General features: G+C 38.6%; 1 protein-coding gene across 1 annotated transcript; it reads left to right on the forward strand.

Annotated features, from left to right (window-relative positions):
• Window positions 1–11610: 11610 nt before the first annotated feature.
• LOC101256397 (uncharacterized) lies at window positions 11611–12333 on the forward strand. The gene has a single exon (XM_004243807.1). The coding sequence runs from the start codon at window positions 11611–11613 to the stop codon at window positions 12331–12333; it is 723 nt and encodes a 240-aa protein (XP_004243855.1).
• Window positions 12334–12554: the final 221 nt, after the last annotated feature.

The following is a 12554-nucleotide window of genomic DNA, read 5'->3' on the forward strand; positions in this document are numbered from 1 at the left end:
GTTGGACAAGCCGTGATGGCCAACCATATGCACAGACAAGGTTTTGACGGAAGTTCATGAAAAAATTTAGCTTTTTTGACATTGAAATTCGGATCACCCAAAAATGGTGTGCTATAGCACACAAAAATCATTGAAATGAGGGGTATGCTTGCATTGTGGCTCGTTTGACCTTCCAAATGGGTAGGACAAGCCGTAATGGCAACCCGTATGCATAGATAAGGTCTTGACGGACGTCCACAAAAATATTTGGCATTTTTGACGTTAAAATCCAGATCTCCCAAAAAATGGTGTGCTATATAGCACACGAAAGTCGTCGAAATGAGGGGTATGCTCGCTTCGGGGCTCGTTTGACCTTCCAAATTGGTCGGACAAGCTGTGATGGCCAACCGTATGCATAGAAAAGGTCTTGACGAACGTCCACGAAAAAATTTGGCATTTTTGACATCGAATCCGGATCACCCAAAAAATGGTGTGCTATAGCACACGAAAATCGTCGAAATGAGGGGTATGCTCGCATCGGGGCTTGTTTGACCTTCCAAATGGGTCAGACAAGCCATGATGGCCAACCGTTTGCATAGACAAGGTCTTGACGGACGTCCAAGAAAAAATTTGGCATTTTTGACGTCGGAATCCGGATCACCCAAAAAATGGTGTGCTATAACACATAAAAATCGTCGAAATGAGGGGTATGCTCGCTTCAGGGCTCGTTTGACCTTCCAAATTGGGCGGACAAGCTGTGATGGCCAACCGTATGCATAGAAAAGGTCTTGACAAACGTCCACGAAAAAATTTGGCATTTTTGACGTCGAATCCGGATCACCCAAAAAATGGTGTGCTATAGCACACGAAAATCGTCAGAATGAGGGGTATGCTCGATTCGGGGCTCGTTTGACCTTCAAAATTGGTCGGACAAACTGTGATGGCCAACCGTATGCATAGAAAAGGTCTTGACGAACGTCCACGAAAAAATTTGGCATTTTTGACGTCGAATCCGGATCACCCAAAAAATGGTGTGCTATAGCACACGAAAATCGTCGAAATGAGGAGTATGCTCGCTTCGGGGCTCGTTTGACCTTCCAAATGGGTCTGACAAGCCATGATGGCCAACCGTATGCATAGACAAGGTCTTGACGAACGTCGTCGAAAACATTTAGCATTTTTTACGTCGGACTCTGGATTACCCACAAAATGGTGTGCAATAGCACACGAAAATCGTCGAAATGAGGGGTATGCTCGCTTCGGGGCTCGTTTGACCTTCCAAATGGGTCGAAAAAGCCGTGATGGCCAACCGTTTGCATAGACAAGGTCTTGATGGACGTCTACGAATAAATTTGACATTTTAGACGTCGTAATCCGGATCACCCAAAAAATGGTGTGCTATAGCATACAAAAATCGTCAAAATTAGAGGTATGCTCGCTTCGGGGCTTGTTTGACCTTCCAAATGGATTGGACAAGCCGTGACGGCCAACCGTATGCATAGAAAAGGTCTTGACAAACGTCCACGAAAAAATTTGGCATTTTTGACGTCGAATCCGGATCACCCAAAAAATGGTGTGCTATAGCACACGAAAATCGTCAGAATGAGGGGTATGCTCGATTCGGGGCTCGTTTGACCTTCAAAATTGGTCGGACAAACTGTGATGGCCAACCGTATGCATAGAAAAGGTCTTGACGAACGTCCACGAAAAAATTTGGCATTTTTGACGTCGAATCCGGATCACCCAAAAAATGGTGTGCTATAGCACACGAAAATCGTCGAAATGAGGAGTATGCTCGCTTCGGGGCTCGTTTGACCTTCCAAATGGGTCTGACAAGCCATGATGGCCAACCGTATGCATAGACAAGGTCTTGACGAACGTCGTCGAAAACATTTAGCATTTTTTACGTCGGACTCTGGATTACCCACAAAATGGTGTGCAATAGCACACGAAAATCGTCGAAATGAGGGGTATGCTCGCTTCGGGGCTCGTTTGACCTTCCAAATGGGTCGAAAAAGCCGTGATGGCCAACCGTTTGCATAGACAAGGTCTTGATGGACGTCTACGAATAAATTTGACATTTTAGACGTCGTAATCCGGATCACCCAAAAAATGGTGTGCTATAGCATACAAAAATCGTCAAAATTAGAGGTATGCTCGCTTCGGGGCTTGTTTGACCTTCCAAATGGATTGGACAAGCCGTGACGGCCAACCGTATGCATACACAAGGTCTTGGCTGACGTCAATAAAAAAATTTGGCTTTTTTGATGTTGGCATCCGGATCACCCAAAAAATGGTGTGCTATAGCACACTAAAATCATCGAAATGAGGGGTTTGCTCGCTTCGGGGCTTGTTTGACCTTCCAAATGGGTCGGACAAGCCGTGATGGCCAACCGTATGCATAGACAAGGTCTTGACGGACGTCCACGAAAAAATTTGGCATTTTTGACGTCTGAATCCGGATCACCCAAAAATTGGTGTGCTATAGCACACGAAAATCGTCGAAATGAGGGGTATGCTCGCTTCGGGGCTCGTTTGACCTTCCAAATGGGTCAGAAAAGCCTTGATAGCTAACCGTATGCATAGACAAGGTCTTGACAGACGTCCACGAAAAAATTTGGCATTTTTGACGTCGGAATCCGGATCACCCAAAAAATGGTGTGCTATAGCACACGAAAATCGTCGAAATGAGGGGTGTGCTCGCTTTTGGGCTCGTTTGACCTTCCAAATGAGTCAAACAAGCCTTGATAGCTAACCGTATGCATAGACAAGGTCTTGACAGACGTCCACGAAAAAATTTGACATTTTTGACGTCGGAATCCGGATCACCCAAAAAATGGTGTGCTATAGCACACGAAAATCGTCGAAATGAGGGGTATGCTCGCTTCGAGTCTAGTTTGACCTTCCAAATAGGTCGGACAAGCCGTGATGGCCAACCGTATGCAAAGACATAGTCTTGAAGGACGTCCACGAAAAAATTTGGCATTTTTGACATCGGAATCAGGATCACCCAAAAAATGGTGTGCTATAGCACACGAAAATCGTCAAAATGAGGGGTATGCTTGCTTCGGAGCTGGTTTGACCTTCCAAATGGGTTGGACAAGCCGTGATGGCCAGCCGTATGCATAGACAAGGTCTTGATGGACGTCCACGAAAAAATTTAGCATTTTTGACGTCGGAGTCTGGATCACCCAAAAAATGGTGTGCTATAGCACACGAAAATCGTCGAAATGAGGGGTATGCTCGCTTCTGGGCTCGTTTGACCTTCCAAATGGGTCAGACAAGCCTTGATAGCTAATCGTATGCATAGACAAGGTCTTGACGGATGTCCACGAAAAAATTTGGCATTTTTGACGTCGCAATCTGGATCACCCAAAAAATGGTGTGCTATAGCACACAAAAATCGTTGAAATAAGGGATATGCTCGCTTCGGGGCTCGTTTGACAATCCAAATGGGTCGGACAAACAGTGATGGCCAACCGTATGCATATGCAAGGTCTTGATGGACGTCCACGAAAACATTTGGCATTTTTGATGTCGGAATCTGGATCACCCAAAAAATGGTGTGCCATAGCACACGAAAATCGTTGAAATGAGGGGTATGCTCGCTTCGGGGCTCGTTTGACCTTCCAAATGGGTCGGACAAGCCGTGATGGCCAGCCGTATGCATAGACAAGGTCTTGAAGGACGTCCACCAAAAAATTTGGCATTTTTGACGTCGGAATCCGGATCTCCCAAAAAATGGTGTGCTATAGCACACGAAAATCGTCGAAATGAGGGGTATGCTCGCTCCGGGGCTCGTTTGACCTTTCAAATAGGTCGTACAAGCTGTGATGGACAACCGTATGCATAGAAAAGGTCTTGATGGACGCCCACAAAAAAATTTGGCATTTTTGACGTCGGAATCCGGATCACCCAAAAAATGGTGTGCTATAGCACACAAAAATCGTCGAAATGAGGGGTATGCTCGCTTCGGGGCTTGTTTGACCTTCCAAATGGGTCGGACAAGCCGTGAAGACCAACCGTATGCATAGACAAGGTCTTGATGGACGTCCAAGAAAAAATTTGGAATTTTTGACGTCGGAATCCGGATCACCCAAAAATGGTTTGCAATAGCACACGAAAATCGTCGAAATGCGGGGTATGCTCGCTTCGGGGCTCGTTTGACCTTCCAAATGGGTCGGAAAAGCCATGATGGACAACCGTATACATAGACAAGGTCTTGACGGACGTCCACAAAAAAATTTAGCAATTTTGACGTTGGAATCCGGATCACCCAAAAATGGTGTGCTATAGCACACGAAAATCATCGAAATGAAGGGTATGCTCGCTTCGGGGCTCGTTTGACCTTTCAAATGGGTCGTACAAGCCGTGATGGACCACCATAAACATTAACAAGGTCTTGACGGACGTTCACGAAAAAATTAGGCATTTTTGGCGTCGGAATCGGGATCACTTAAAAAATGGTGTGCTATAGCACACGAAAATCGTCGAAATGAGGGGTATGCTCGCTTCGAGACTCGTTTGACCTTCCAAATGGGTCAGACAAGCCGTGATGGCCAGCCATATGCATATACAAGGTGTTGATGGACTTCCACAAAAAAATTTGGCATTTTTGACGTCGGAATCCGGATCACCCAAAAAATGGTGTGCTATAGTACACGAAAATCGTCGAAATAAGGGGTATGCTCGCTTCGGGGCTCGTTTAACCTTCCAAATGGTTCGAACAAGCCGTGATGGCCAACCGTATGAATAGGCAAGGTCTTGACGAACGTCCACGAAAAATTTTAGCATTTTTGACGTCAGAATCCAAATCACCCAAAAAATGGTGTGCTATAGCACACGAAAATCATCGAAATGAGGGGTATGCTCGCTTCAGGGCTCGTTTGACCTTCCAAATAGGTTGGACAAGCTGTGATGGCCAACCCTATGCATAGAAAAGCTCTTGAGGACGTCCACGAAAACTTTTGGCTTTTTTGACGTCGGAATCTTGATCACCCAAAAAATGGTGTGCTACAACACACGAAAATCGTCGAAATGAGGGGTATGGTCGCTTCGGGGCTAGTTTGACCTTCCAAATAGGTCGGACAAGCCTGATTGCCAACCGTATGCATAGACAAGGTCTTGACAGACGTCCACGAAAACAACTGGCATTTTTGACGTCGGAATCCGGATCACCCAAAAAATGGTGTGCTATAGCACACGAAAATCGTCGAAATGAGGGGTATGCTCGTTTCGGGGCTGTAGACACGTAATTTGACCGAATTTAAATTTAACACCAATTTTTAGAGAATAAATAATTTTATCAATCTAAATTGAATATATTTTAAATTTTATTTATTTATTATTTTCATTAAGTTTATTTAAAAGATATAAGAATAAACAATATAAACATAATTTTTATTAGATAAGTATATTTTGATTGTTAAAAAAAATAATATATATATATATATATTATTTAAATAAACTAATATTTCTTAATTATGTCTTAATTTTGTTTTAATACCCATTTAGCTTTATTTATTTATTTATTCAAAACAATTAGCAATTAATATAATTATCATTTTCATATATATATTTAATATTAAAAAAAAAGGACCCACGATTCCCATTCCCCACTTCCCCACTACCACTCACACCACACGACACACACACTACTACACTATATACCTTTTTTCCAACTTAGAAAAAGGGAAGATCGGACAACAAAAAAAAATCAACATCAGAAGGTGAAAAAAAGAGAAAAAGACACGAGAAGAAGAGAAAAAAAAAGAAAGAAAGAAAAAGGGTGAAAAGAAAAAATACAAACAAAAAAAAATACTCTTCCACAAACAAAAATCAATAAATATATTCACATATTTTGCTTTGATTCACAAAAAAGGTTGAAGTTGAGGTCTACTTTCGCGGTTCCTTATTCGAATTATTTTCTTTTGGTGGAATTTTTGCAAGAGGTATCATTTTTTATTATTTTTTATATAATTTAATATCGTGTTTATACAAACACTGATTACAATATATTAAAGTTGTCAAATTTCACTTGTGGTTAAACCGTTATGTTTTATATGAAGTTTGTTCAAATATTTAATATCAACTTTATGTTTAGATCCTTTATATAGTTTTATTTTGTGTGAAATTGCTATAACAAACCGTAGTTTATTTCATATTAAATAATTCATAGTTTATTTCATGCGTAAGTAAAATTATTGTCTAAGTCTATTCTTATTTTTCATGTTGAGTTTTTAATGATAATATGTGTAGTTATTATAATTCTAATGATAATATGTATAGTTATCCAAATTTTTATTTTCATGTCTTACTAATTTGAATGAATTTTTTTTGTTTGGTTGTGTTTAGAAATGTATTAAATTATATTTTATATTATATTATGTGTGTTGTCTTACATTATTATTTTTAGATTCTATAAAAAATAATAATAATAGACTTGTTAGGAGAGGATAATAAATTGAAAGAAAAAAGATTAAAAAAATAAAAAAAATAGTAAAAATAATAACAATAAAAATGGAATAAGAAAAGGAAAGAAAAGTAGTGAAGAAGGAATGTTCGAATTAGAAGAAGAATAATAAAAAATAAAAATAAATATATAATAAAAAGAATGTAAAAAATGTACACGAAAAAGTAAAAAAAAATACTTTAAAAATGAAAAGATACAAAAAGTATAGTGTTAAAAATATGTGAAATATTTTATTATTATCATAAAAAAAACTATTAAAAAGGGTAAAAAAATAATATGAAAATCAATGTAAAAATAAAACAAAAATACAAATAAAAAAAAAGAGAAATTAGGAAATAAGCAAAATGTTGAAAGAATAATAAAAAATAACAATGTATAAAAACTTGACATGCTTCTAAAATTGGATGGTTTTAAATAGGTTAATATAAATCAAAGAATGAGGGTAAATATATTTGTCTTAATAATACAATATTCATAAATTAGTTTAAGTCATGAATGTCCATAAAGCAACCGTGCTAGAACCACGGGACTCGAGGGATGCCTAATACCTTCCCCTCGGTCAATAGAATTCCTTACCCGAACTCGTTCGCAGACCAAACAAAGAGTCATTTCCTTTTGATTAGGGATTAAACAAAAAGTGACTTGGAACACCATAACTCAATTCCAAGTGGCGACTCTGAAAAAGCTAAAATAATCCCCTAATTAATTACGTCACTTAAATTGGAAAAACCCTTACGCCGCCGCGCGAAAAAGGGGTGTGACATCTCTGGCGACTCCACTGGGGAGTAGAATTCGAGCTTGTAAACATGGACTTCTACATGACTTTATTGTGTATTTACGTACTTATCGATTTGTGAATATTGTGTTTAATTGCATAATATGTTATTGGCTTGCTTATTTACCCTTTTGATAATATGTTAACTAGCATATAATTATCTTTCCTCGCGCATCCATCTGAGTCTTCTGAGATACTTTATTCGAAGATGCGATTACGCTCCCGAGCCATGAGATACCAGAGATGCGGCAACGCTCCTGGGAAGGATTCTATAGTAACACATGTCTTAGGATTGGAAGGACTAACAGTGAGGCCAGAAAGCCCTGCTACTGGTAAGCTATCCCTTCTCGACTCGAGTAGTCCGCTCGTTTTATGGCCAGTCTAGACACCTTCTCTATTAGATTGTTTACCTAGTAAAACAAGCCTCAACAATGACTATCCCTAATAGGATTCGATTTATCTGCATCATGCATAATGTTGAATTAATGGGGAGCTCGACACAAGGGTCGAGCCTGTCTAGGAGAAGTATCCCTACTTGAGACTATCATGTACATTATTTTGTGTTATTTGTTGCATTATGGGGAAGACTATACAAATGTTGATCGGCTTTAGATGAATGAATTATAACGAAAAATTAATTATAACGAAAAATACCAAATTAAAGTTTTGACGTAATTCTTTCATTAAACACAGCTTTTTCTATCAAAATTCATTTCTTTTACAAATAGAAAAATCTATTATTACCATCAAAGCTTCTCTATATATTTAAAAATAAAAAAAAGATTGAAAATTTAATCAACAAAAAATAAAATACAATCGAACATATTAATATTTTTAGTTTTGAAAAATTTTAAGGGCTATTTATATATATATATATATTTTTCTCATTCTTCCTTTAATAACTATTTTTTTTAAAAAAAACTAATAAATAAAAATAAAAAATAAAATAAAAATAAAATTGCTTTTTTTTATGTGTGTGTAAGACTATTTTATTAAAAAAATAATAATAAAAAATTTGCTTTTTTTTTGTGTGTATGATTTTTACTTATTCTTATTTAAAAAATATATTTTAAAATAAAAAAAATTTACTTTTTTTTGTGTGTTTGATTTTTCCGTTATTCTTGTTAAAAAATATATATTTTATTAAGCCTAGTTTGTCACTATCATAATATAGGGACATATGAATCCATATGGAAAGGGAGATAAGAGACAAAGAGAGAACCAATCACCTCGATTCATGATAGTGGACAAGGCCCCAACACTTTTGAAGACATGGTATGAAAATATGACAAACTATGGACGAGGAATGGTGTTCAAACGCTTGGGATTTCTACGAAGCCTTTTGTATGTTGAGCCACGACGGGATTTGATAGAAGCACTAGTGCATTTTTGTGACCCATTAAGGAATGTATTCCGTTTTTCTAATTGTGAACTCACCCCCACCCTTGAGGAGATAGGGGCATTCATTGGAAAGGGTAAACATCTTCACAAAGAAGAGCCTATGATACCAAAACATATTAATAAGAAGGGGTTTCTAGAATTACTGCATATAAATGAGAATGATATAGGTGGTTGTCTCAATAATGGATGGGTCCCGTTAGAATTTTTGTACAAAAGATATGGCAAAAGTGATGGATTCGAAGTGTATGGAAAGAAACTCCGTAATAATGGGTGTCGTCTGACCTGGGAAGCACACAGTTATGATGCCTTCGTGGTGGCTTTTTTAGGGATCATGGTATTTCCAAAAAAGGGAGGAAAGATTAGCATGAACTTAGCTGCAGTTATTACAGCTTTTGAGAAAAAGCCTAATATCACCCTCGTACCAATGATTCTGGCAGACATCTATCGTGCTTTAACTATTTGCAAGGATGGAAAAGACTATTTTGAGGGATGCAATATGTTATTACAACTATGGATGATTGAACACATTCGTCATCACCCTTATGAAGTGGACTTTAAAGTAGAATGGAATGATTATATTGGAGGTCACAAAGAAAGAATCAAAGATCATAGTTTTCCGAAGGGTATTGAAGCTTGGAAGCAACACCTCAATAATCTGACTGCTAAAAAGATTATGTGGAATTATCATTGGTTTCCATCTGCCAAGATTATGTGGAATTATCATTGGTTTCCATCGGCCGAGGTGATATACATGTCTACTTTTAGATCATTCATTGTTCTAATGGGTCTTCGAGGTGTCCAGCCTTACATGCCACTTAGAGTCATGCGACAACTTGGGCGACGCCAGTTTATACCACCCAATGAAGATATGCGTGAATTCATGTATGAGTTTCATCCCAAGATACCTTTAAGGCAATCAGAGATATTTAAGATTTGGGGGGGATGCATACTCTCAAGTCCCCACGATATGGTGAAGGATCGCACAAGAGGCGAGGTGGACCAAGCATACTTAGACTGGGTTCATGATCAGCCCCTTCCTAAGGTTATGCCAGAAGGGTCAATAAAAGGACCTATAGATCTAGAAGAAGAAATTGAGGTTAAGATTAAGCAAGTTTGCCTCAAAGTCGAAAGAAGCTACAAATCTACTCTGGATATCCTAAGTAATGACCTGAAAAACGATAAAGAGGAGTTGGCCCAACGTGATGCGATATTTGAAGTTAGAGTTAGAAAACACCGCTCTACCATTCTAACCTTACAAGAAGACTTGCGCATTGCCACAGGCGCTATGGAGCAACAGGAAGAGGAGTATAAGAAAGAAAAGGCCCAACTTGTCTGTGCACAGTCTAGACTCCAAACTCAAGTTAAAGCCTCTATGGAACGGGAAAGAGAAAGAGCAAGGCGTTTAATGCTTATCAGGCAGACTATGAGATTGAGAGAGGTCAAAGAATAGCTGAGCGAGATGCACTCCACCTTCAAATCGAAGAACTCCAAGAACAAAGGGAAAATTTGACGCATGAAGTCAATACTGCTCACCACTGGTTACAGAATGGTTATGACAATATGGATGAAGCCAGAGACCGAATACTACAACTCAGGGATGAACTCAACAGTGTTTATGCTAGATATTTACACCAGAACGATGAGAGGTTGGGCCAACAGGCCCGTGCTTTGGCTCCATATCTACCGAAAGCGTTGGCAAAGATTTATAATGGCCTTGGAGATGATTGAGATTCGAGGATTCAGTTTCTTTTAGAGTCTATTCTCTTAGTAGTGATTATTTCATTATTATTATTATTATTTTCGGTTTTTCTCTTTCTTTTCGTTTTGTTATTTTATTTCATTTAGAGTCTATCTAAGTCCTAGGTACTTCTGTTTTTTTTGTGTTATTCAAATCATTGTTTCAAATATTTGAAAATGAATGAAAAAGATTTACTTGCGGTCACCTTATGTGAATATGTCATGCAAAAAAAAGTAAATTAATATATATAAAAAAAACTATTATTAATATTTTCCTCGAACTATGCAAGATCTGATTCATGGGCCAAACATGATACGTAGGCAACCCAGGGGGTTCGATCCAAATTATTATTACTATTATTATTATTATTATTTTCTTTTCTTTTTTTCTTTCTTCTTTCTCTTAAAAAAATGATAATCATAATGAGAATAAATAAATAAAAAAATAAGTAAATGAATAAGTAATAATAATGAAATATTAAAAAACTAATGAAGAGAAGAATGCCTAGGTAAGCCGGGATGAAACATGAGGTCCTCCATATTAGAAGTATGTATGTGGATACAATGTGCATAATTTCTTAACACTAATCGGTTTGTTACTCTATTCAGAGAGAGAGAGAGAGAGAGAGAGAAAGAGAGAGAGACATACTAGCTTAAAGGTGGTTGGTTTGTGGTTAAACTGGCATCACATCCTTACAACACAAGATCGAAAGGGAAACATAAAATGGCCCCCAGAGACGGAAATGAATCGGACAATGATGAGGAGATCCAAAACCAGATAACTTCACAAGAAACAGGGACAACAGAAGAGATAAGGGTGTTAAGACAACAAATGGCAGAGATGTACGAGGCTTGGATGAGTGGACAACCTCCACCATCTTCAATCCGAGACTATTTTAATAAAAATATGTCTCACCCTATCCAGGTGTCGGCAAGCGATCCGATATATCCCCCTGGATTCAGCCCCTATGCTAACACATTCAATGTCGCTGGAACTTCCATGGTGCGCCCTTCGTATACGCCTGTAATAAGTAATCCACTCTTTGTGTCAACTGCCCCGACTAACAGCATCCCGCAGCCAACGATGGTGCCCAAATCCAACAGTGATCCTCCGCCCAAAGTTCGGCGTGATCAGAGTTACACTCTTGAAGAGGCCATTAAAAATCCAAGCTCTCATCCCTACATTCATCAGTATAGTTCCCCTGTCAAAATTGAGAAGATGGTCAAGAATGAGGAACATGAATAAATGACTAAGAAAATGAACAGTTTGGAACAAAGTATAAGAGATATGCAAGGACTAGGAGGCCACAAAGGCATCTCGTTCAATGACTTGTGTATGTTTTCTCATGTCCACTTGCCTGCTGGTTTTAAAACTCCAAAGTTTGAAAAATATGATGGTCACGGAGACCCCATAGCTCATATAAAGAGATATTTCAACCAATTGAGGGGTGCAGAGGGCAAAGAAGAGTTACTTATGGCCTATTTTGGGGAAAGCTTAGTAGGGATTGCATCTGAATGGTTCATAGATCAGGATATCACCAACTGGCACACATGGGATGATTTGGCTCGATGTTTTGTACAGCAATTCCAATATAATATTGACATTGTTCCAGATCGCTCCTTGTTAGCCAACATGAGAAAAAAGACCATGGAAAATTTTCGTGAATATGCTATCAGATGGAGGGAACAAGCTGCTAGGGTTAAACCACCGATGAAGAAGTCAGAGATGATTGACGTTTTTATCCAGGCGCAAGAACCTGATTACTTTCACTATCTGCTTTCTGCCATAGGGAAGACATTCGCTGAAGTTATTAAGGTAGGAGAAATGGTGGAAAATGGCATCAAGTCTGGAAAGATTGTAAGTCAAGCTGCCTTAAAAGCCACAACACAAGTGCTTCAAAATGGTTCTGGAAATATTGGAGGGAAGAAGAGAAGGGAGGATGTGGCCACTGTTGTATTCAGCGCCTAGGACTCATGTTCTAGGTAATTCCCCACAACACTATTTTCCTTCCCAAGATCCACAATATTCTATGCCATACACTCCATATCATGTTTTTAATGCACAACCAATTACACCCCCTTCTTATCCACAATGGCGTGCACCAACTCTACAAAATCATCCACCACCCCCACAAGTTCATCAAAATACAGCTAGAATTCCTTTCCGTCCTAGACCATAATACAAAAAGG

Source organism: Solanum lycopersicum, chromosome 7, assembly GCF_036512215.1.
Source record: "Solanum lycopersicum chromosome 7, SLM_r2.1".
In the NCBI taxonomy this organism is placed as follows: domain Eukaryota; kingdom Viridiplantae; phylum Streptophyta; class Magnoliopsida; order Solanales; family Solanaceae; genus Solanum; species Solanum lycopersicum.